General features: G+C 42.8%; 1 protein-coding gene across 7 annotated transcripts in view; it reads left to right on the forward strand.

Annotated features, from left to right (window-relative positions):
• BACH2 (BTB domain and CNC homolog 2) overlaps window positions 1–26,756 on the forward strand; it is a 188,567-nt gene that overhangs the window by 129,539 nt on the left and 32,272 nt on the right. For all 7 annotated transcript variants that reach the window (XM_065681224.1, XM_065681225.1, XM_065681226.1 and 4 more), the window contains one exon: window positions 12,633–12,887. In XM_065681224.1, coding sequence (XP_065537296.1) covers window positions 12,645–12,887 — 243 coding nt within the window. In that variant the 5' untranslated portion in view covers window positions 12,633–12,644. The remainder of the gene's footprint in view (window positions 1–12,632; window positions 12,888–26,756) is intronic.

Here is a 26,756-nt window from a genome sequence, read left to right on the forward strand (position 1 = left end):
TGTTGTGTTGGCATAACATTACATTTAAAGTAAAAAGAACTGAACGCACTGGGAATTGTTGAAGAATATTCTGCCAGCTGCTCAAAATTATGATTTTACACTGCCATCAATAACAAAAAACGTTACTCTAATGAGAAGCCATTCTGGTTAAACGAAGAAATAGAAGTCGTGTTGAAACATTAATTAATCGAATAGCGAAAAAGGGAAAACAGAAAAGGCAGACATGCTCCCTACTTGGGTTTTTTTGTTTGAAACCATGGAAGAGGATGTGTCCATTCTGTGCGGTGATGTGCAAATAAGAGAAAGTTTGCTGCTTATAGCAAAGGAGGATCTCAGATAGGCGGGAGTGGTTGAAATGAAACATTTTCACATCCTAGTAACTTCTACATCCAGGAATCTTAAAGGGAGTAGCTGAAAAGCTCTGTAAAGTGCTGTTAATTTATAATAAATCTTGGGAAACAGGGGAAATTCCAGAAAATTGGAGGGCTGCCAAATGTATTTCCGATATTTCAGAAGGATAAAAGGGATGTTCCGTGGAACTGAAGGCTGGTTTAGCTTGACGTCAGTCCAGGGTAAAATAGCGGAACAGCTATTTCAGGATGTGTCAGGAGAGAACTCGGAGGCTAAAGGTATAGATAATTCCAGTAACGGTTGAAGAGAGAGCTTGTCAAACAACCTGCTGGTTTTCTTTGCTCCGTTGGGATTGTGAGTCTGTGTGTTAAAGGCAACTGTTGATACTGCCTTTAGGAGGCCAGATTAGGTGGTCCCTTCTGTCTTTTGGGTTTGTGAACCGTATAAGGAATGCCCTGAGATTAGAACTCCCATGACAGAGTGCACTAATTCTAACAGAAATAATCAAGCCACTCTGTTTCCCTGGGATAAAGTGTGGCTTACTTTTGGGTTTTGCATGTTAATCTCCTATTTGATTTCATTTGATTTAATTGGGGGGGGGGGGGCAGACATGGACAAAGAAACCAAGCAGATTTCAAAAACTGCATGAAAAGCTCAACAAATAAAGAAAGTATCCTTAAACAACGATAAAATTCAAGTTCTTCTTATAGCAGCTTTTGCAGCTTTAATCCCTTGTTGTTTACCATGACAAAAAAAGCTTTCATAAGCTCCCATGCATCTTACAGAAGAAGGAAAGCTTGTCTTTGCCTTCTTCTGTCTTTGCAGTTGCAGTCCTCTGAGAAACTATAGGTACAGATGCTATGTGACTGTACTTGCCCTGAGAACTGGGACCAAAAGCCTCAAATCTTTTGTTTCTCTCTGAGCTCCTTAAGGCTGCAGATGCACTTAGTCAAAATGCCCATTTCTGTCTCACATCCTCTCCTTACCTCGGCTGTAGCCCAGTAGGTGTTGGCAGCAGAATCGATTGCTTTCTGTGCGCCTTTCTCTGTGGAATGATTTATTGTCTACAACAGGAAAGGCAGTTTAGTTCCAGAATAAGGGCCAGTCCATGGATAAAGGGACTTTAAATCGGAATCTAGACATGTGCCAGACTCTGAGGATGGGAATGCTTGCAACTCTTGCTTAAACCTTCTAAGAATAAAATGGCAATTCTCACATCCTTTCAGGGTCAAAACCACTGTCAGAATCCCTTGGTGTAATCCAGGTATCCCCTTGGCATTTGCCATGAGAGTTTCCAGATAGTCGTTTCAGTGACCTACTGATCATTTGACAGAAAAACGTATGAAAATTGGGTTTTGTATGTGTTGATAGGGCTTCCAAGGTTCAGACCTATAAATATATGGATCCTAATGCAGGAGTCAGTCACTAAAATGTCTTTATTTCTTTATTGTTTTGATTAGTAAAGATCTCTGGTTTAGCCATAAGGAAACATTTTTATTTCACTACATTGTCAAAGGAGACCGTTTTTGTTGGTATCTGGTTGTGGAAAACGCTGCACAAGCAGACAGCAGCCCAGTCTCCAGTCCCCAAGGAGAAGGTGACACCTGTATACTTTCCCAAAAGCAGAACGTGTAAAGTTATACCCTACAGAATTCTGTCCCAAATTTAACCCAGTGACCTACTGTGTGCATTCCTGCTCTTCACACATTAATCACAACAGACATGTTCCAAAGGACATACCAGTTTGTGTCCCCAGGAAACACGAAGGATATTCTGAACACCTGCTAACTTGCAGCAGAGATGAAAAGCTTGCATTTTAGGGGGGAATTAAAAAAAAAAAAGAGCAGATTTTCCCCGTACCAACTGTGCATTCTGACAAGAGAACACGGGCTTTTGTCGTTTTTGCAACCTGTGCAATTTGAATAGTCAATGTTAGCAGGAGTTTTGGCCATCGCCTCCCATGCAGACAGTGCTTCTTCCACCAGTTCTGCAGTTAGGCTGGAAAAGCAGTAGTTAGTACAGATTGATAAGTGAAGAGAAAATTAACCAGGAGACATAGTTTTGAGAGACAACTTCTCTGTGTTGCTCTGGAAAAAAAATAAAGTCAAAAACTATGCTCATTTGATAGAAACTAGACATTTCAAGCACAGAGCTGCAGCACTGAACTCTACCACAGGTTTTAAGGGCTGGGCTTCTTTGGGAATAAAACATAAGGGAAATTAATAGCTTTTACTGAACTTGCTGACATAATCTTTCACATTAAAAGGCTGATAAAAGGAGCAGAACAGTGCCATTGTTACTAATTTGTAGCTTCCAAACACTGGTGGTATTGGGTCAGTATTAGCCTGGCCTTTGTTCTCATAGTCATATTAGCAAAAGAGATTTCAAACAGGGAGTCACATTCTTTACTATCCTGATGTATTGTCCTACTGGCAAGTGGTCTGGATATTTGACCAACTGTTTATGCTTCATCAGTTTCAGCGTGTCAGATGGCATCATAGTGCAAATTATACATACATACCCGTGCTCATGTGCCCATAGAAGTACACATAAATTATGTAAAGGTTTAGGAAAAGAAGGAAAGCTGTATCGCTATATCACTCCTCAACAAAAACACTCATTTAAAGCAAGGAAGGCAGGGCCTAAATCCGGTGGGCCCTTGACAGAATTTCCAGCCTCCATTTGCATGGAGACCTTAAACCTTTTCAGAGAGCTCACCAAGATGGAGAGCAAGATAAAAACAAATCACTGCTTCATTTTTCCCTCTCTGATTCTTTAGTCTGGCAGTCCATCCTACCCAAGAATAACCCAGAAGGCTGTGTCTTTTCCCCACGGTTCTGTAGCCATTGACCACCTCAGAAAAATGTAATATGTTGTTTGTTTTGCTTGGTGGTTTCCTGGCACTGTTTCAGTGTTGGGCATTCCCCCATTCTGCTTTGAATATGCTATTCTGAATAGCAGGCTTGATTTCTGTCCCCTTCACCATAGCCAGCTACTGTAAAGAAAGCCATGAGGAGAGATTTTTGTGGGGGAAGGGTTCTTCTGAGAAGCAGGCATAGAGGACAGGTCTTCTGTTGTTTGTCCTGTTTTCCTGCCTGGTGTATGTCTCCCCCTCTCCTCCATCTACATGCCTCTTCCCTGAAGACATCATCATTTATATTTAAAGGACATTGAAAATGTGTGTTAAATTAAGCTTGACTTTCTGAGCATAGGACAATTTATAGTCTAATTACAGAATTTTTCCTGAGTCATAAAAAGATGCACGTATATATTTTGCCTAGTAGGCCTGTACAGAACGCATATGTCAGTGCATATACCACGTGTAAACATTATTTGCCTGTTAACTTAGTCCCTAAAGACTGCGAGCTATCATTACCTTGTTCAGCTGGGTTACTCTCTCAAAAACCAGTAACAACACAACCCTCTGAAGTCAGGAAATAGGTTTTATCTGTATGTGGAACATAAATCTACTTGGACTCTTCAAAGCAGCCTCCGCTGGGAATCCCTGCCTCCTTATGGTACCAATCTCTGAACAACCTGAAGCACAGTTTCTTTAGAGTAGACACCTGGGGTTTAAACCAACATTCATCATGGAGACTATGGGCACCCTGACACTAATTTAAAAAAGAAACAAACAAAAACCAAGATCCATGGCAGAAGTGGAGCTGTGGTACATTTCTGTTTGTGTGTGCAATCTGCCAATACTGGAATCATTGTAAGTAAGCAAAATGTGACAGACAAAAGTTCTATTCAGCAGTTCTGTTTAAAGGTCTGCAGGATCAGAGTTCTTTCATTTTTTTTCCCCTAGTCTCTGCCCAGTTGTGCTGTAGGGTCTAGGTCCAGTATAATGAAGCCAGTAAGTGTCTTTTGCAGTGGGACTTACTACCTAGATCAGAGCTGTGCAAAAGCAGCAGTTCGATGATCTAGAGGATGCATCCTTGTTCCTGTCAGTTTTAAGATAAGGAATGAATTTCCAGTATTTCTGCCTCTACTTAGAAAACATGTAAAGCTGACCATACAGAAACATGGCTCAGCTCTGCAGCCAGCCCAGGTACTGATGCTTCTGCTCACTGCATGTGGTGTAGCTCATCAGGGACCAGTTAGCGGCCCTTGAACTGCGTGCAACTGTTTAGCAGTTCAGAGGGTGCTCCCACACTTGATGTGCTGGAGCCATGCAGCCTCCCCAGCAACATTAATGTCCAACCATCTGCAGGGCCGTGCTGTGTGCCCCATGAAACCCGCCTCTGTTGAGGGCCTGTGGTTGAATCCTGTCCCGGGTTTCTCTTAGCTATCCCCCTTCCCACTCATGGTCAAATGAAGGTCTTGCTCTGAGGCAGTAGGGTCAGAAGCACCAGCCAGTGCTAGCAGTAGCAACACATCAACAGCTGCCAGCCAAGAATGCTCTACGATGTCTTTTCCCCTTGTCTGTGTATCTTCTACGTTACAGCAGAAGGTACTTGAACAATGTGAAAAGCCCATTTCTGAAGACGTTCTTGCTAAAGGCCCTGGCACCCACAGTATGTTTGGCAGGAGGCGAGCTCACGTAGCCTGGCAGCCCGCTAGTCTATTTTCAATTATCTGGGGTGCTCAGAGAAGAAGACATTAATATTGCTGAGGATGACATAGCAAATTACTACTGCTCCCTAACCTTTTTAAATTGCTAACACTGTTGTAATCTGTAATTACAGAAATCAGTGTGAGAATTGTGGCACAGTGTAATTATCTTTCCTGATACTTTATTGCCGTATGAATTATTAATCAAAATCAGTCTTGTATAGTATTTGCAGCAACGAAGAAGAATAATGTATAATTAAATTTCGTTGTTTCTATTTTTGTGCTGATGTTTTATGATGTTGTAATTGATAATTAATTGGTTAAAAATTCACACAGTTCTTGGGAGTTTCGTGTGACTATGACTGCTTGGTATTCAGCATTTATTAATTGAATAATGGGCTCACTGAAGAGACCTTTGTATATAGTCTTCTGTCATTACAATGAGCTCTCAAAAATGGTGAATTAATCATTAGGCCTTTCAATAGTTTCTTTTTAAAGGAAAGCAGTGACAATATAATCATATCCTTTGTTGTTATAGCTATAATTGAGAGATCGTAATAACCAATTATAAGCATGGTCATTTTAGGAGCTCTGAAGTGTCAGTTATTGATAAATTTCTTTAAAACCAAAGCGTTGATTACACAGAACAAGTCTTTTTGTAGAAAAAATATTAGGAGATGGGGAAGGAAGCCTGGAAAATTATTTTCCTCCCACTTGCCACTTAAAACCAGTGCATGTTTATCCCTAAAAACTGTCAAGTCTGATGTGCTTTTGCTGCCATTTGTCAAAAGTACAAGTTCCTCTCAACTTTTTAATTAATCGTCATTCTCCCCATTCTTTTCCCAGTACCTTCTGCTAAATTGTTAAGGAAAAAAAAAATAATATATATATAAAATCTCAGAACAAAAGAGCATTTTTTTACACTCTGCATCATACTGAACAGAAATATTGTCAGACATCTAGGGCGGAACAGACTCTCTAGCTACCTCTGACCAAAGAGCCTTAGGTGCATTCAGGCAGACCACTTCAAGTTGTCCGTAAGTGTCTTTTTAATACTGTTGGTGGAGCTGATTAGAAGAATGTGAACTGGAACTAAAAATAACCCCAGTTCAGTATTGATCCTCTCTTAACCTGATCAGGAGAAAGCCAGGAGTCACCTTCTGTAGCAGGATATAATGTGATTGCCAGCTTATGCTTCCAAGCAAAACCTGCAGTTCATTTTACACCAGGTCATGTCCTGCAGTTCTTTAAATGAGAGATTGCACAGTATTACCTACTCACTTCCATAGTAAAATGCATTGTTACAAGCAAAATGAGAAGATACTGATAAACCTTTTCAGGCCTTTACCATGAAGTTGATGGTACTTGCTGTTGTAGATCTGATGCCCTGCTTGCACTTCCTAGGATACAAGTGAGCTTTTGTTTGATGGGAGGAGATGGTGCCTTCTGGCCATTTTTTCCCGTTATCCCCTTCCTCACTGGCGTTTTACCATGGAGAGGCTACAAAGATGCTTCTGCTGTAGACTGTGTGCCTTTTGAGTTGAGCTCAACATCTGATGGCTTTTCATGTCCTGAACCCACTGTTTTGCTGGAGCCAGTGGGAGCAGGACCCCTTGGTGTCAGTGGCACCCACCACATGTAGTCTTTGGACAGATGTTTTCTACTGTTTGCCCTCAACAGCTTGGTCCTATGCAACTTCAGTGCCCGTTCAAGAGAGGGGAGCACAGGGCAGCATGCCCATCACCGTCTCCTGCAGCTGGGGACAGAGGGTACAAGGGACCTAGGGAGCATGTGTGGAGGTGGTAGATTTGGGGTTCATCTGTGTTGATCCGATCAAAGAATTTGTTTCTGAGACAATTGTTAGTAGGTTAGGAAAGACAGATAATACAGGCACGTTTCTCTGCCCAGGCAGTTTGTTGTTGAGCAGCGTGCTGGAGTATGTGAATATTCATCCCATGTAAACTTGTGCCCTGAGTAATGTGGCCCTGGATATATTTGTTAGGAGTGACTAATTCCTTTACAAATGCGGTGAGTTCTTTGCAACAGTGGTCAGTTCTGCATACAGTTTATTGCAGTGACTGAGAAATCTCTCAGGAAAAAATAAAAACAACCCAGCTCATCTCCCTATGAGTACAGGGTGCAATTTCAGTTCATTTCTATAGTCAGGAACCACAGCTTTTATTTTTACAAATTCTTCTTTTGTCTCTCTTCCTTTACTTCAGTGTCATCGCCTACTTGTAACACTGGAAACAATAAATAGCAGTGCTGCTTTGGCCTTTTTATTTCGTGTTATTTGTATAGTGCTTATAGAATTGATCATACATGTTGAGGAGGGCTTTTTCCTTGCCAATAGTCTTTTCCGTTGTTCTCCTGAGGGTTTCTTTTCTCCCTGTTTCAACACCAATAACCAGATGCAGACACTACCCAGCAATGTACTACACCACAAGTAACTAGAAAATACATCTCCTTATTCAAATATTTCTGTTTCTAAAATCTGTCTCTAGGTGATGAAAGTCTGTGTATCCAGTCTGTCTTTTTCATTAGAGACTCCAAACTGGAATGGAGAGTCCAGGTCAATGAGTTCCTGTTCCACTGTGACAGTGGTCAAACACTGCAACAGGGTGTTCAGAGATGGTGTGGGACCTCCACCTTTGAAGAGTGTCAAAACCCTGCTGCACACAGTCCTCAGCAGCCTTCTCTAGGACACCCTGCTTTGAGCAGGGAGGCTGGACTGGATGATACCTGGAGGTCCTCTCTGCCCACAACTGTTCTATATTATTTTTTTCCATCTAATTTCCACCTGTGTATAACAGAGTGCCCTGGATTTACTGTGCCACCTTGTTCGTGTCTCATCCTTTTTTATATTGTCTTTTTTTCAATTCCCAACAATCCCTATTACCTTCAACATTTTAACTGATTTCACTATTTTTGATCTCCTTGTCATGGTCTGTGGACTTCCAGGTCACTAATCAGTATAGGATCAATGATTAATTCACGTTGTAAAGGACCCGAGGAGGTTCCTGTCACAACCTCCTGCTCAGAGCACGTCAGCTCTGGGATCAGAGCGGGTTGCTCAGTGCTGTATCAAGTCTGGGCTTGAAATCCTCCAAGGGTGAAGATGACACATCTCCAGGCAACGTGTTCCTCAGATTTTTTCTTATGTCCAGTCTAAAGCCTCTGTTATTAAGAATTGCTTCCCGAATCTGGTTCCATATTCTCAGTGACCTCACTGTAGGAGTGCTACTAGGACCCTAGTATGCCCGGGCAGTTTCCCATCCAAGTACAAAGTGTGCTCAACCCTGCTGTAGCTTTAGACATCAGAGGAGCTCAGGCATATTGCAAGGTGTGACCATAGGCAGATGCGAGCCACTACTGCTATTGGTGTATTTCTGGAGGAATTTCACTGTTAACTTACTGAAAATTGCCCCTGCCTCCCTTCTCTGTTGAATACAGTTTAGCATACGTGATTTCCAATCTGATGCAACTTCTTACCTTATGATAACTGAGCCTCTCTCGCAACCTTTTGTAAAGGTTTTGTCAAAGGATTTCTGAAAGTCAACACTAATTACGCGTACCACTGTTCCTCACTGCTAATTTGACACACTTCAGGAATTCTAATAGAGCCCATCAGAGACATGACTTCCCCGTGCAGAAGCCGTGCTGCTTTGTCACAATGGTAATTTGCCTGGTTAAGCGCCCTGTAGTTCTGCCACGATCGAGATTTACCTTTCACGTAATTAACCCAGTTCTGATGCAGGACTTTCTGGTTTGCTTTGATAAGGTTTTTCTGTCCCCTAATGTTTCCCTTTGAAAACAGATTCCACGTTGCCTGCCCTCTGGTCTTGTGAGGTGGGAGCTGGATTTTTTTGCGATAGGTAATGTATTTTTGGTAGCAGCTCAGGCGGTGTGTTTATGAGTTCCTGGAGAGTTTTGGGTGAGCGCCAGCCAGTAGAGGTGACGTGCTGCAAACCAAAGTGATCTGGGTGTCCCATGAGCAACTTCCTTGTCTCCTGCGTTTTCACATGCCTCCTCCATGCTGCCAAGGGCTTGGTGGGATCTGCCACCCGTTGCTGTGGAAGGACTGTGTAGCAATAGTTTGCTTCACTGCGGTTGCTGCCCTTTACCAGCAACTGTTTCTTGGCAAGGTTTCAATGGTGCTTTTCTTGACTACAGTAGTTCATGCCAGTTTCTGGAAACTTTTGTTTCAAAGAGGCTTTTTCTGGCAGTATGGTGACCTATATGCAAACAAACGCACAGCATGTTCTTTTGAGCCAGAGAAAGGCTTGCTAAGACATTCTCTCTTCGGTTTGAAGAAATACCAAGTGTGTTGCAATGATTTCCATGAACAAGGTTCTGCAAACTCAGCATAATACTGAATTCAGCAAAAAATTACATGGTTTGAATTAACATTTATATAAAAGACTTCCAGCCCAGCTTGCCTCACAGTTCAGAGTTAATACCCAATCCCTGTGTTTCTCTTCTGAGGAGAGGAAAAAAGCTGAATTCTGCTAATTTTCTTGCTACAACATGCCAAAGCCCTGTGGTGACCTTTTTCTTTGCACTCTAAACCTTTTCCCTGTGAAAATGAACAAGCTACTTCCCAGTGCAGGATTTCACCATCTTGCTCCTGTCCTGCAGGATAGAGTCCTCTTGGAGAGGAAACAGCTCGTGCCTGGAGGTCATTCAGTTGATGGCAGATCATGGAAAAGGGAAGACCATAAATCACTTGTGTTGAAACATTAAAAGCTGATAAATAGGTGGTCCTGACTGAAGCCCAGCCCTGGCTTCCCTGTGCGCAATGCAGGCCTCAGGGTGCTTCCTGGAGCAGCCAGGGGCATGGCCAGGGGAAGTCTGTGTCGGGCTGAGATTGCAGCCACTGGCCAGGGCATCCACATGGACTTTGAGTGGCTGCGGGAAGGGATATGCTGTGGATCCGCTGTCGGGAAGTCACTGGAGTCACAATACTGGCTTTCGGAAAGCGTTGTGGTACAAGGAGCTGGGTGGAGGTCCTCACTGGGAGTGTATCTAGGGATCCCTTGGAGTGTGGATGGTGCACTTCACTGCCCCAGCATCTCAGTACGACTTTAATCAGGTTTCCTAGCATAGACGGCAGGCTGGCTCGCCAGTGGGGAAATACAGCGTGGTGTTTTCAGCACTTCACAGGGCATGCAATGAGTTTTTAAAAAAATACACTTGATGAGAGTTGTAGTTAAAAAGTGGGAAATTACTAATTAGTAACCAAGTAATTCAGGGTTTGATTCACACAAATTGCACTATTACTGTAAAAAAGGATTGCTATTTCAGGCAAACAGTGGGTTTTGGTTGGTTTTTTTTACAGGCACTGAAAATGTAATTGATGTTCTGTTAATTACCTGCCAGGTTTCAGGTTTCTTGTAAGTTTTTTCATCACTGAGACATTACAGGCATAATACATGCCTGAGAAAAAGGAAAAAAAGAAATTAACACTATTCCCCTTTGCATTGTTATTGGCAATTCTTAGGTTTTCCCACTAGATTGTTCTTGTAAACTCTTGCATTTCACAGCACGCAAGAGTGACCACTTAGAACGTTACTATAACGCTGTTGTTAGCATCAGAGTTCAGTTACACAGAAAGCTGAGTGGGATGAGCTAAGTATCATTTTCTCTTTTACCTTACTGGAGTGGTAACAAAAGGATGGCTGCCAATTCTTCTTGTTAGTATCAATTTATGAGGAGGAAGAAAATTAATTTTCTTCTGGTTAAGAAATGCAACTGTTAGCATAATAAAACCCAAGTGTCTCCCTCACCTACCTTCATGCAAGTCAATAAGCAGCTAGGTATCTTCTCTCTAAAGATAAAGTCAGTGACTTTGGGTTGATAGGTTGCTTTTTTTCTGTTCACGTAGGCATTTCAGCTGGCTACTCAGAAGTGTAGCATGAGTCAGCAGTAAATATTGAAAATACCAGTAAAAGTGAAGCCGTAAGCATCTCATTGATACTTCCAGTAATGTAATGTTGGCAAAAAAATACCTGTTTTGTAGAAAGAGTCATCATAGACACTGACTTAAAAATACTCCTATGAAAACGGGAAGATGGAGTTCACTGAGAAGCCTAGTAAATACTTGCAAGTAGCAAGTGGCTCCTCTTAAGTCCATTCCTATATAGATTATTACTTTCTTTCAAACAACACTATACAGCGCCCTGGTTTTAATTCATGGCAAGAGAAATAGCTTGAAATCTTGTTTCTACTTGTCTACCTGTATATCATACTAGCAAAGGAAGATGCTGCAAAGATTCACGTTAAAAAGAAGCAGAGGAGGAATTTTGCTTTTACTCGCTACAGTGGTCAGATATTTATAGTGCAGCAGTATTATACCAAAATACCACCCCTGTTGCCCTTAGCCCTGTGTGCCTCTGAATCTTACCTTTCAGAAGGTAGTTGTTGTTCTCAATAAGGAAGAATCATTCCTTAAAATATTTAAAGTTTGTGCATTTGCACAACTCTTCTTTCAGCAGCAGGTAGAATAATGCATACAAATAGCCTTTTTTTCCCAGGTAAGCTCTAAAAGCGGATGTGTTCAGTTTGTCTGGGGGTACATAGTGTGTCCAGATGCAGGACAGGCCTTTATGCTTTTCTACTTAGATGAGTTAAAATAGGAAAATAATGTAAAGGGTCTGGTGCTGGGCAGAAAGTTTTGGGTGAAAGAATGACTTCAACATGTTCAAGTGCAAAGGGGGTTCACGCAGGGTTGGGAAAGCTGATCCCCAGCACCATTTCCACCACAAATCCAACCCCCGTGTTCAGAGTCATTGAAAGTTCTGCAGGTGCCAAAATTGCAGAACAACAGGCAGAGAATAATAACAGATGTTTTAAATCCTTCCAAAGCCTGCTCTGCTCTAAGATGGGGAGACTTAATCTGCAGGCAGGAGCAGCCCAGACCCACATGCTGCCCTGCAGCCTCCACATGGGTCAAGGGTTTTTCTTGTGTCTGTGGGTCTGGAATTCAGTAACTGCTCTTTTCTGTAAATGGTATTAAACCACTGGTGATGGTACGTTGCTTTAGCCATACCTGGAAACAGATTTCTTCTGAAGCCACTAAACAGTTTTCGCTCACCCTGAAGTTTTAAAATCACGAATTCTAATTGAAAAATGAAGTCACTGTAGTTAGTGTCTTGTGTTCGTTGTCTTTGCAGGGCACAGTTCCACCTTGGCTTTCACTTGAGTTGAGGTCTTCAGTGTAAGCATGCAGCACTGCCTGTCCACTGGAGATGAGACTGGGGTTTTGAGGGTTTTTTCCTTTAATATGAAAGTAAAAGAAGCAAGCACAAAGCCCTTCTTTCATCATTAGAAGACCCAACAGTTAGTCTTGCATTTTTTGCTAAAATCTAAAATTTCCCATATCTCCATGTTATTTTATTGCTGGTACTCAGTTGAAACTCTTAGATGTGTAGTGGGTGAATGAGGGAAAGCACTTTGCAGTCCATCTAGACCCTGCTTTGGTTTTGAGGGGGAAAGTTGGGGGGTGAATAGGTAATTGAAGCACAGCAGAGTGAAAGCTGGTGGCAGTGAACACCGTTCCCAGGATCTTTCCTGACCAACTTGCTTGGATTTAAGAGTTAATGGACTACTTGGCCATGGTCCCAAGGTATCCAGAAATTAAGCCGCATCCCACTGTACCATGTTTGCCCAGCAGCTATGTAGCTCCTCACCGCCTTGTTTGTGTTTTCTTCCCCCCTTCTCTGCTGCAGGGTGTGAACGGCATGTCTGTGGATGAGAAGACTGACTCCCCCATGTATGTGTATGAGTCAACGGTGCACTGTACCAATATTCTCCTCTGCTTAAATGACCAGCGGAAGCAGGACATTCTCTGTGACGTGACGCTGATCGTGGAGGGGAAGGAGTTCCGCGCCCACCGGGCTGTGCTGGCTGCCTGCAGCGAGTACTTCTTGCAGGCCTTGGTCGGGCAGACGGAAAATGACCTGGTGGTCAGCCTGCCGGAAGAGGTACAGTTTCTCGGCTTGCCCACACTGTAAACATGAACCCCTTCCAACTTGAGCAATGGGGAAGACCTCTGTGGCCATGGGGAGTGTGGTGCAGGTTTCGATGCCTGCCCCAGCACTGCTCTGCTTGTGGTTTTTGCGTTCGGATGGGTTGCAAATTACTGAAGGATGGACTTGTTCATTCCAGCCTTCCTCACAGCTCCTAGAGGTTACAGTGGCAAAGCTTTAGGATGCTACAGCTCACCTTTGTCACTGTCACCGAGGGAGTCATACCCAAACACTCACTTACCATAGCTTTGTTCAGGCCATTATCAGGACCTTGGTAGTCTTCTGCTCTTCCAGACAGGAAATTTGAAAGGGGTGATATGGCTGCTGGACAGCAGGTTATTGTTGGAAAATCATTTGAGCTGTCACATTGTTGGGAATCACACTGCTGTCGTCCCCCCCTTTCCGGCAGCTCATATCCTTGTCCTCCTCTTTCCCCTCTCCTGCACCTCCCTGAGCCTTGCTTCCTCTCACCTCCCCTCACAACAAGTTTAGGTTAACTGCTTTGGGCCATGTGTTTCCCACTGAGAAACCATGAGCAGTCTGTCAAAAAGCAGGGTTTTTCTCATGCAGCATGGTTCCCACAGCAGGAAGCCAAGGGATGTAGAAAATACATACCTCACTGGAAAGTTTACTTTATTTTACCACAAAATCTCACTGGCTGGTTTCCACCCCCACTGTAATTTCCTCACAGCCATACAGCCGTGACAGCACAGCTACTGCAGGGCATGCAGTGGCTTTGCTGTCCACAGAAAGGATATGTGTGCCTGCTGGCCAGGCTGCCATCACCAGCCACCTCAGCACTGCCTGCCCGGTGCCTCTGTCTGGGGTGGGCAGCACAGGAATGGTGGCAGTGTACCCAGGGCATGGGGCAGCAGTCACTCAGTGGGAAGGTGCTCTGGCATACAGAGGGTTTTTCAGCATCCTTTGCTTACCGCCCATGAAGAAGCGTGGTGTGTTTTAAATGATGTCAGATCCCAAAGTGTCACAAACCATTTTTCCCCCCTCTAGTTTAGCCCTCCAGAAACTTCAGTGGAGTCATGATGTTGTCACGGCACAAGTTGGAGAGCATTCGAAGTAGGTCACTGGGGTGATTTCATCGTGTCTTGACACTGAGTATTACTCATGAAGAAATTTCAACCCAGACATTTTGCATAGGAGTTTGAAGACATCACAGAGGACATGCTAGGGTGCACACTATGATTCTGCAGCATCCACTGATAATTTCCAGTGGAAGGATCGACTCTCAGTCAGTGTAGCATAGCTTTTGCAGTGCAAAGCTAAGGCAGGAGCAGAGAAGTGACAAAACATACCCAGGGGTGCACAGGTATGAAGAGAGAGTATCAGCACTCTTCTGTAAAGCCTTGGTGAGACCTCCATGTATGATTCAGGTCCTGTTAGATAGAGAGATTTAATTGAAATCCACATAAGCATATACAAGAGTGACGGAAGTGTTCATAAAAAGGAGCCTGGCTTGGTTCAGCAGAAGGAGGAGAAGACAAGACCACAGCAGGTTCGTACGACTGGCGTGACGACTGAGACATGCTACAGCTCTTGTGTAGGCAGAGGGGATGAAATGGCTGAAAGAGGAATTTCTCTTTAATACTAAAGACAGTGTTGCCACAAGCATTGATTGGTTTCAACTAGCTTTTAGTAAAAGTAGATTGGAAATTAGCAAATTTCAAAGCACAATAGTGGTGGGGTGCTGAGCCATAGGCAAGTAGAAGGAGCAGGGATCATGCTGTGTCTGCGCTTGGTGACCCAGTCCTATGTTCATATGACACTAAAGATTTAAAACACAAAGCTTTGTCTTTCTATGTGTTTCATGAGATAACTACGAAAAAATATTCCTCCAGTCCAACCAGAAGTGATTTCTATTTAAGTGAATCCCCTTTGGATAAATGAAGTATTGAAGTTTCTATCGCATGAAAGATCAAAACATTTTAGTACCTAAAGGTTACACTGGTGGTTGCTACAGGTCTAGTGAAGTCTATGGATTTACAGAAGCAGTGAATCTAGTTCTGAAGGTTTTTCACAACACTTCACCTAAGACCACCGCTGTTACTTTGTCACGTGCTTCTGTTAGTTGCAGAATGCCAGGGCTTTAACCTTCTCATCCTGGAAAATAATTCCCTTAGCCTTTTAAAAAAAATACTACAGTTAACAGTGCTTACTTGTACAGATATTTTCCATGAGCAGATTAACTGCATTGATTCTAACATGTCAAACAAAATAGCTACCAAGCAAATTAGATTCAATGCAGACGTGGTCAGTTAAATAATTTCCTCACAAATGCTAGTCAGGAACTGGGGTAAAGAGAGCTGCCTGATGCACTTTGTTGTTCCTCAGTTATTCCTTGCTTTAAGATGCACATCTCTGCTTCTGGCATGCCTCTGCTTCAGAGTGCCAGGAACTTTGGTAGGTGCCTGTGCAGATATGGGAAGTGCCTCCAACAAGGAACAGTGTGGGAGCTCCCGACAAAAGGAACTGAAACACTCCTGGATTTAAAGATCTGATGGAGCAGGGGAAACACCATCTTAGCTGTATTGTATTAAAAGAAGTTAGCAGGGTCTTCTTCAGTTCACAAGCTAATGGCTCTTCCCAAGGCTTTGGTTGGTTTTAGTCTGCAGAGCTCTGACAGCCCATGAGTTATTGCTGAAGGTATCTGTGAAAACTGACTTAATCCCTCATGCAGGGAGGTACTCCTCCAGTGGAGAAATTTCCAACTGAAGCTGAAAGTTGATGTCCTGAGCCAATACTTTTTTTCAGGTTTAGAGACTATTTGTGTTGGCATATACTTGTTATAGAAAAACAGAGACTGAAAATCATTTGTATATGCAGCCTTCACAGATCAGAACTTTTCTGAAGGTGATGATCACTCACAAATTAACAAAGCTGTTTTTAAGTCAACAATGCAAGCGTTGCATTTTAAATTCTGGCATGGTTTGAAAACTGCTAAAGTGTGCAGTTGTGGAGAAAGGGCATTATTATTATAATTTCTCCAAGGTTTGATGTCGGAGCTGGATAAAGCTCTGTTTATAAAGCTTTTACACTCATGTAATGTTGGTGGAAAAAGAACTTCTTTTTGATTATTCAAAGCAGTAAATCTGCTCTGAAGTCTAAATTGCAGACTTTTCTTTTACTTCATAGCATGTTGGGGTCTTTTTGTTAATCTGGCATCCAGACATTGTTAACTGTTGTCTAGCTAAACAGTGAACAGATGTTTTTTACATTATTTCTTGTTTATATCCAATTACAAGCGAGAGCAGTCTTTGTGATACGCCAGTCATTTCAGTGGGGAGACATTGTGCACGCTCAGAATTGGGACTGGGAGAACTTACAGGGTTTTTAACCGCTGCAAAACTTTGTGTTACACATTTCAAATCAGTTCAAGCATGACTTAATGTGCCTCAGTTCAAACCTTTCCCTAATCAACTTAAACTAAGTCAGTATGGAGCTAATTCTGCACTGATTGAAGAGTTTCCATAAACCCTTTTGTGGTAGCCTTGGTAATGTGATTTTGTACTACACCTTTTGTTAAAGCAATGGATTTTAGTGTGTAGATAAGCGCTTGGAAAAACAGCCACATAATAACGAGGGCTCAGATGTGGCCATGGTGTGTGATCAGCCCTCAGAGCAGAGTTAGAGGAATAGAGTGTATCAGCTGCCTACAGCTAATTAAAAAGGACCCCGTTAGCTCTTAACGTCTACATTTTTCTCTTTATTGGCAGCTTTTGGTAAACAAGTAGAACCTCGCCTGCTTTTCACCCAGGGTATTTTTCAGCAGTTGTGCAGTTTGTTTCTCTATCAGGTGCTGTGAAATCCAACCCAAAATTAGTATTTTCTAAAAACTGAGTTTAAAGCTCTAAAGTTAGTAATTCACTTCATACCCCTAACCGTTGTTTTGTTTTATTTAATCACGAAAACTGGTCTTCCTTCCTTTAACAAGGCACTTAATTAAGCTTTTAATTCATGATAAGAAGTTAAATGGCACTTATGAGGCTTTTTTAATGGTTTCCACTTCCCATCCAGATTACAAAAAAAGGTGTGATAGAGAGAGAGACACGGCTGTCAGCCAGGGGTATTGTAGGTCATGCCAATATTAGCTGGCAGCAGGCCATTATCCAATTAACATTGCTTCATTGCTGCAAGTAATAGCTCTCGAGTAGATGATTGAGTCATTCATGCTGTAGTGGTACTCTACTTTACTTGAGAAGGAGCCAAGCTACTTTACTTGAGCTTCATCAAATAGGCTTTTTATTCACTATTATTACCTGCCTGGCTTTGCTAAAAGAAGTGCACAGTGAGCCTCTATGGGCAAGCTGAAAGCTGGGCACTGGACAGAGGAGCATTCTGTGCAAACACCTTATTCACTTGGTTTTCTGAAAGCTGAGGTTGCAGTTAACCGGGGAAAAGATGGAAACAGCAACAACAAATAGACCCCTTCAGTTGCATTAGATTCCTACAGCTTAGAAATGAGATGCCTGACCTTGCTTATGGGTGTCTTTTACTTTGGGGTATACATTTGAAAATACTTTCACCTGGTCATTCCAGCTGTGAGATCACCAAAATGCCTTTCTCTCTGGTGAAATAAAACAGAGGTCTTCTGAAGTAGTAGACTGAGCTTTCTCTAACACTGGTCTGATACTGTCCTTTCTTTTATGGACTAAAGGTATGAAACTACCTTAGTACTCCAGTAGGCTGGTTAGTTTTACCTGTAACCTTGAATTTCTTGAATCTGCTTCAAAGAATGGTTATTGGTGACCTTTTTTAGTGCAGTGAACTATCTGCTGGAAACATTGCCTTCCAGAAGGATGAAACAGAGGTGTCTTTGGCTTACAAATCTTCCACGGGGCAAAGGGAAGCAGCATCTCTTTTAGGAGGAGGCGGTGGGATGTGCTTGAGAAGCCTTTTTTGTTTGTTTATCCACACAGCTCTTTTCTTTGCTATTAGGAGAATGATGTTCAAAGTAGATGTTGGCACACACCACAGGCTGAATTTCTCTGCGTTCTGACTGCTTTACTGCTCCGTGATGGCTGCTGCCAAACCTGCTGTGTCGCCACCAGGTCTAGCCCTGTGAAATCTGTCATCTGCTTCTTCGCTTGATATGGGTTAACTCCCTCACACAGCTAATCTTTGCAAGGAGAAAGGCAGGACAGAGCTTCGATTCGGATTCAAGGCTGGCAAAAGCTGAGTATGTTGGAAGGCGAAGGCATGTGGCACCCTGGGGTGGGACTGAGCCAGGCATCTAACATTAGTATGGCTTGTAGCTGACAGGGAGGAGAAATACTGGCAGCTGCTAACCATCCATGCCAACCCGCCAGCCTGAGGGAAAAAAGCTGGGAATTAGCCAGCAAAAGATGATTGTGATGAGGAGAAAATCAAAGGCAGGATGCAGGAGGTCAGCTATTACATACCCTGCTGGGTAAAGGCGATTATTATTCCTTTTTATCTTTCTAGAAAGAAACCATATTTTCTTACTTTGTCTCTTTCCTTTCCATGGACTGTGTATATGTATGAATATAGTATCTTTAAGGAATGCAGGGACTGAGCTGGGAGTGCTCTCCACAGGAGCATCTAGTGGAAGAGGTGATAAATGTGGGAAAGGGGAGCAAGAGGGCAAGAAAAAGTTTCTTTCCCAGCTGGAGGGATGTTATTACACAGTAGGGAACAACAAAAGACTCTTTGTCACCCCAGAGATGTATTAGGAATAGCTAAGGTTAGTTCTTAAAGAATAGGAAGCATTAATGTGGTTTTCTCTTTATATGACTGTAAAGGCCATTGATGTTCTTCACAGATTGCAGTACTGGCCAGAATTATTTCTGCTGTGGCTCAGGAGGCAGCCGTGATCTGCAAGCCTTCCTGAAAGCCACTGCTCCCTTCAGCCTCAGAGCTTTTTGTAGTGGCAAGAGTCTGTATCCGCCAGGCTTCTAGTAAAGTCAGACTTCAAACTCATTTCCACTTCAGCCTTACCTCAGCAATGCACTTCAGTGAGTCCACACGGATGGAAGTTAGTTCTTTGGTTCTCAAAGCTCCTCTTGAGGAATGTGTTATTTTTCATGCTGATTCACAGTGCTGACACTACCTGCACAGAAGGATGACTGGAGGCTGCAGATCTATAGTGAGAGTAAAACTGAGCATTTGGGTACTTTTTGAGGTCTTACATGACATGATAGTAATTCAGGAGAAGCCACGAGACAGAAATTGGTATTGTTTGGTGTGCATTGGTTATGTGGCCCAATACAAGGTACAAACAACATAGTCTGTTTCTAGCAGGTGAGCGATAGAACAGAAATGAGACCATCAAGATGTGATACAAAATTCCAATCCCTGTCTCGCTGCAGAGGCTTCTGGCACTGCCTGATTTTTCATGTCTCAAGTACGATGAAGAAACTGGCTGCATGCTTTTCATTCTGCATGGTGTAACTTCCATTATTTTCTGATGAGGGCTGTCTTGCTACTGATGTTGCTCTGAGGATCTTTTCCAGTGGAGAAACGTGAAAAACATCTCTGTTGTGCTGTAGAGAGAGCAAGGTTTAAAAAGCAAAACAAAAGCCATGCATACATGCATGTTAAGGCGACAATATCTTGCAATAACTCCTCTTCTGCCCTTTGTCGGTAGCTGCGCTATTTATTTATTTATTTATTTATTCTAGTAAGCATATAAAAATGTACCATCAAAGGGGATGTGGAGGTGAATGCTCAGAATGATGTTCACCACCGCGATAAGTGAACTCAATTTCGTTGCCTTTGTTAGACTCCTGCCTGCCTTTAGTGCTAAATTGGGCTGATTGACTGTGATTGCACTCGCTATTGAAAAGGCAGTTTGCAGTGTGGAAACTTTCTCTCTCAAACATGACAAGCGATCTAAAATGTAAAAGATGTCCTGAAGAGTAAGTCCTAGAGGTAGAATTTAGTAAGGGCATGAGCAGAAGGAATAAGGATGTGTAACAGGAGGCATATTTTATTTGTTTGTTTTAAATTTGGGTTTAATGGAGGTATTTTCTGTATTCAAATATGTATGTAGGCAGGAAGGAGAATGAGGTGGCTGAGCCATGATTGTGCCTCAGCTGAACTGAAAGATCTCCTCCCTTTCTCCCCCTCCACCTTTGAATCTCTTACCTTTGCTTTTTCTTTCTCTGAAAATTTCATGCCAGCAAACTAAGCATCTGCTTTTTTAAGAGTCCAGAAATATAAGCTGAGCATTTGCCATTTGAATAAACAGAGAGATAAGGCCCAGATAAGACACCCCTCAGTTTCGCCGCTTCAGAGACCACAACCTGTAAGGTACTTTCTAATCCTAGTACCAAGCTTTGTTTTGTTAGCGTTCCCAGGACCCAAATAAGATAAGGTTTTATCTCCGTACAGCACTGTCTGACAAGGATTCCCCAGTGAATAATGTCACATCGACTGTTTTTCTCAGCTACTAGTGAAATTGAGCATGTTACAGGGTGGAATATGGCATGTATTCAAATGATGCATCGCAGCAGTCAACAAACATTAAGGCTAGGAAGTATGGTTCAATTTGGAAGTGAAATATGTGGTTTAGGTGAGCAGAAGGCAATTGAATCGTACTAGGATTTGGGAATGAGATGCTTTTTGTGAATTTTACAGGCAGGCTGTTGTGTTTTTTAGAGGAACAGGTAGACTTACTCTGTTTTACATGTTCAGTGCAAGGTCTGAAGAGAGAAATGGGAGGTTTATTCCAGGACTTTTGTGCAGTCCTGAATTTTCATCTCTCCCACTTTGATGGGGACCAAGAGCAAACACCTCTGAGTCCCAGCACAGTCTAACACTACTAAAAGCCATGTCCTTGGGCACTTTATTTACTTTGATAAAATAAATAAGTAGGAGCAGCTGTACTTGGTCAAACTACAGATCCATCTAGCCCGGGCTTGGTTTGTTTTAAAAATGAGATACAAGTTCTCTGAAAGAGCTTGGGAGGAGGCTTGTGTGGTTGTTTAAAGACTTAAATGAAAAGAAAGTATGAGGCATATCTCTGGGAAGCATGTTTTAATTTACTGGGGAAAGATACCATGAGAGCCACTGGCAGTTGTTTTGAAGCCAGATTAAAATCAACTGAAAAATTTGGCACATGTTCTTAGCAACAAACTACCCAGTGACGTGTATTGACTGGACATGGTTTCATAACTGTAAGGCAAATGGCCTTGGAAAGGGATGAGCTTTAGACAACCCTCAAAGAAGTTTGGTGCTCAGTACAGACGTAACTGAGTGGAATTTAAGATCCTAGGATAACAGTTCAGATTTGCTAATAAATTTTTGTCTTTTACTTTGCTTAATCTGACTTTGTAAGAGCAGATGGCATCAAAGTGTGTGGTTAAGTGTGACTGCTGCACAAAGAAGTCGTACCTTTTTTTTAGTTTACAATTTGTATTTTGGGAGGGCTGTTTGGGGGTTTTTTGCTTAAAGTTTGCACAATGCATCTTTCGGGTCACTCAAGAGGCAGTGATGAGGCTTTACAAGACTTTGTGGAGGAAAGTAGGTTAATTTGCAGTTGATATGGCGCAGTGAATTCCTTGCTGTGATCCAGGGACTGCTGCTAGCCAGGGGTCTGCAGTTAAAGTAGCTATAGCTGGGCTGAGAACAGCAGAGAATCACAGTACTAGCACTTTCAGTAAAACCAGTACATAAACAAGGTGTCACCAAACAGCTGGAATTGAGAGGTAAGGGTTCTGAAGTTAAAACATGGTAACATAAAACCTTCAGCACAAGATTTTTGAGGTCTTTTGTGAACAAATAAAGTATTGTTATCACCTCTCTGCGAATGCTGGGGTGGAAGCTGATGCATCAGATGGGAATTACAGCACAGGTCTGTGTGTCAGGTCAGTGATGATTAAATCACCTTGTGTGAATCACTCAGCTGTGTTTACCTCTCTAAATGCTCAGGTTCACATTACCTCACACAGAGGTGAAGAGAGTGACCCACAGCTGGCGCAGCTGCTAGTCCCGGAGCAGCCCATGTATCTAAACCCAGGGCTTCCACCTTATCACTCCCCAGCCAGAGTTTCAGTCTCATTTTCTTCCCTCTCTATCTTTTAAGCATACAGGAGGCACTGAGGGGATTTTCAGACTAGTTGCAGCATTTTTCAAGATAATTGGGATAGAATGGAGCAACTCGCTGCCTTATCTGGTCAGTTGGTCCTGGACAACTGATGTGCTTTACTCTGTGTCCTCTGCCTGTTCTTCCTGCATCACCTCTGAGGTCCTGTGCGCTGCCATCAATAACAGGTGATGAGACTACCACATCCAAGAGGAAAGTAGACACGGAGGCATGGAGCAGATCAGAAGGAGGCTATGAACTGCTGCAGACTTCCTGTCACCGGGAGACTGGGGCACTTTGAGGGTGCTTCATTAGGAATTTTTGAGCTGTTGCATAAGAAATTCTTAATTTAAAAATAATAATCTTGATACTTGAGAGCGAGATGTCCGAACTTTTTCCTGTAGTATCGTAATTTTGGGGCATTGCATTTACCCAAACAGTAGGCAAGCACGTACCTAGCAAGACCTGATCTCTTCCAGAGAGAGTTAATCAGTCTTGGCAGATGGGAGCTGTGGGTTTTCAGGACCTCAAAACCTAGCCATCTTGGTTGTGTTGAAGCAACGATGTTTAGTTACATATCTTTTGCACCTAATCCATATCATTCCCTGCAGCAGCTGCTCGTCATTTCAGAACACTTTAGAGAAAGGGAAGTGTAGGACTGCAGAGAGATTTCACAGGTGTGACCCCAGATGGATTCAGTGGTGGTATTGTATTCTCAGTGCTCCCTTCTGCTCCTGCAGTGTCAGATGTACTTCCTGAAGCCAGGGCTGAGGTGGGTTTATGGGAGTAGTACAATAGAAAGGAGACCATCCAAATAAAAGAACTGACCCAGAAAGGGACCTGAAGAGTGCTAATAGTTTAAAGAGATGTGAGCATCCAGTGTACTGTGCATCAAACACGTGGTAATACTCGAAATCTGCTTGTGATAAGACCAAATTCCCTAGTCTATGCATGTACATCTTTATGTTCCCAAGATGGGTGGGGTTGCAGTCTGTGACAGTGTTTCAAGGTAAAAAAAGTAGATTTAAAGAAAATGTCCATTCAGACTTTACCAGTGCAGTTTAGACTTTACCAGTTTCTGAGTTTCAGGAGAAAATGCCTTTGATGAAGTGGTCCATGATTTTCAACAGACAGTCAGCTAAGAGGCTGAGGCTAGGTTTTCGGCTGTGTGAAGCTTCTGCCTGTGGGAAATGTGTTGGGTTTTTGCTTACCTTTGAAATTCAGCCTGTGTTCCTCTGTTTCAGGGGCCTGCAGCTAGTAAGAAACTAGTCTTAAGCAACTCTGAAAGCAAAATACCTTTCCGTCTCTGACCACACAGCAGTAGTACAACATGCCTAGCCACTTCTCGGGTACACAGGCAGAGAAAATTTCCTTGTCAGGGGATTCTTGGTCAAGTAAAAACAGATTAAGTTCAAGTTATTTCCTGTTTCTTTCAAAGGACAGGGTAGGAGCCAGTAACCTTTCAAGACAGGAAAAAGCTGGGGAAAGACAAATCCTGACAACTTCCCTTCTGCTTTCCACAGAGGACTAGTGCTCATTTCTGCTTCCAGAAGGCGAAACTGGGCTAGAAGAGGAAGGTTTCCAGCCATTCCATCTGCCTGTTGAATTGAGCTGTTTTTTTCACCTTATTTACCTGACTGCAGATTTCCATGTTCCCCCATGTATGGCTTTCTGTATATGGTGTTTTTGTCTGGACATAAGCCAAATCAAGCAGTTTTTGTCTATTCCTTGAACTTGTTAGTTTTCAAGAAACTGGACACATCAAACTAAGGCCATGTTTTAAATGTCTGAATGAATTTGTCAAATTCAAGGCACAAAAAATAGAGTTGCCCGTCTTCTGTAAAAGCCATCTATTCTTGTCATTTTTGTCTGATTTATATAAGCAGTAGCCATTAAGGACAAATAATATCTATACCATTGTCCAAGGAAGTGAAGAATGGAGAGGTGTCCATGACATATATAGGCACTGGGGTATGCTACAGAGAAGCTTGTTCACATTTACAAAGTCATCAAAGCATTCAGAAAGCAGAAACCATTGCTTTCAGTACCAGCAGAAACTTTTCTTATTAACTTATTAACTCCTTTTCTTCTTTCCCTGTCATCAATGTATCTTGCAGTTAGAGGACAGAGAAGAACACCTGGTAAGAGCTACCTCGGGCTTGGTTTAGTTTTGCTTCCTTTTCAAAGATGAGCCTAATCCTTCTGTATGGAATTTATGGGTGAGGTTACAGTCCGGTTCTGAAACTGGTTTTCTGCAGAGGAATTGCGTAGCTACAGGGGGTCTGAGAATTCATGGTCATTTCTTGTTACTGTGCTTTGTACCTCTTGGTTGAATGGTAAGGTGGTAGTAAAGCCCTCTCTAAATACTCTCTTTCACGAAAGAATGTTTTACTCTAAATAGGCTTTTCTTTTCCCAAGCTGCTCTGATTGCACGTAGAGGTAAAAAAAGGGTCAGGTGTCATATATGTTCTTGAGAGGCTTCAGAGGTTGTCTTTGTTGTTGTAAAGGGCAGATGAAATCAACATCATTACAACTATTTGACCAAATTATTTCCCTCCTTATATTAAAGTTTCTTAAAGACAAGGTTTTCATGAGGCCTTTTTGTAACTCATTGCCTGCGCTATTATTTTTTATTATTATTTATTTAAGGGAAGGGGGAAAGTTGTTCCATTTGCAGCTTTCAACCCTTGTCCATCTGTCAGGTGGATATATATTTACAGGAATTAATGGATGCCTGTTTTTATTTCTCCCCTGTCATGGTTTAAGCTCAGCTGGTAACTCAGAACCACGCAGCCACTTGCTCACTCCTCCCCCTTCTTCCCCCCTTCTCCCGGAGGAGAATCAAAAGAACGTAACTCCCACGGGTTGAGATAAGAACAGCCCAGTAACTAAGGTGTAACACAAACCACTACTGCTACCACCAATAATAATAATGATGAGGGAAATAACAAGGGAAGAGAATACAACCGCTCACCACCCATGGACTGATATACAGCCCGACCCGAGCAGTGGTCTACCCCTTCTGGGTAACTGCCCCCAGTTTACATACTAGGCATGACGTGCTGTGGTATGGAATACCTCTTTGGCTAGCTTGGGTCAGGTGTCCTGTCTCTGCTTCCTCCCAGCTTCCCCTCCTCCCTGGCAGAGCATGAGACTCAGAAAGTCCTTGGTCACAGTAAACATTACTGAGCACCAGCTAAAAACATCGGTGTTATCAGCACTGTTCCCAGGCTGAAAGTCAAAAACACAGCGCTGCACCAGCTGCTAAGAAGGAGAAAAATGACTGCTACTGCTGAACCCAGGACATCCCCTTAGAACAAAGGTTACATCATCATTGTCTTTGGAAAGCTTTTGGATCAGCTTGTCTTTGTGTGTGCACACCATTTTTTGGTACCATGCCAAGCACCCTGTTGAGACTTTAGTAGTGATCGGAGGCACAGAAGGAGATCTTGAAGTTTGGATATAAACCCTATTCACGTGACCAAAACTTTGTAAAACCTCCATAGCAGTCTACTGGAGAGTTGGGCTCTCTATTGTATGCTCTCCATGCCCATCTCTGCTGGGATGAAACAACTCCTGCCCTGCCGCCTCTGGACATGTGGTCCTCCAGCAAATGTGGGAAGAACTTGATCTGTACTTATTCTTCAGGAAAGCAGCCATCCCTGGGCAGGCTGGCATTTACCCACCCTCTTTATGCATGTGGTTCTGACATGCAAATGGCCTTGCTTAGTCCTATCAGCTGCATGTCATTCTATTCTGGGGAAGGTGAGAGCAGCAACTGAAATGGATGCAGCTCCAAAAGGTATCAGTTTTACTCTTTTTATCCCCCCCGCCCCAAGTTAGTCCTGGCCTTGGGTTTGTATGGTAGCTACTGCGGAAGGGGGAAGCATCACTTTACTGAAAATGGAGAGCGATGAAAAATGCAGTGGCTGCCCATCAAGTGAATGTATTTGTCATTTGGTGTTTATATGGCTGATGAGCTCTCTCTGCACTTCACCAGTGCTCTGGTTTGCCAAGGTTCTTTAAAGGTCCCTGAGAAGCCTTTACAGCAAACACAGGAACCTTGGCAAGGTCCTGCATTACACCGTGCCCTGCCCAGCATTCCTGTAGTTCTTGCCATTTCCTGCCCCTTACAACACGGCTGTGGCTTTGGACAACAGGCATGTTTTGTATTTTTATATTTCCCAAATGAGTTATATTGAAATGTCTTTCTCTGTGAGGGTTGTTACTGCGTGCTGTGGATTTGCACAGGGGTGAGGGATTTTTGTTACGTGTGGTTATGTGCTGTTTCATGGCTCTGTTTTATTTCCTCTTTCATCCTCCTCCTACTCTCTCTTCTACCTGATTCATTAAATTTAATCTAACATAGCGGCACATTTAGACAGAAGTGACACTTGGCTGTGCCAGTTCCCCAGTGGCTTTCAACTGCTGGTTGAAGTACTGTGAACAAGCATAGACCCTGGCTTGGCCAGCAGTTCCACCCAGCTATCTGTGTATTCGCTCTCCAGGCTTTATTTTACCTACACTATTGGAGACTGCGGAGTCACAGCCTATGTCTCATTGTTATGCATGGCTGGGAAATATTCCTGTCTGATTTGCATTCATTAGCTGTTGGTAGTTCCTCTGTTGAGGTCTCTAGCCTTGTTTTTACAGTGCTTTTGGCAGTGTTTCTGCACTTGGTGTGTGAATTTTTATGATCTGTTGCATGTTATTCATGCAATTTCCTGCCCTGTAATGGTATCAGTTTTCCAGACACAGAGGAATAC

Source organism: Lathamus discolor, chromosome 5 (genome assembly GCF_037157495.1).
Source record: "Lathamus discolor isolate bLatDis1 chromosome 5, bLatDis1.hap1, whole genome shotgun sequence".
Classification (NCBI taxonomy): Eukaryota; Metazoa; Chordata; class Aves; order Psittaciformes; family Psittacidae; genus Lathamus; species Lathamus discolor.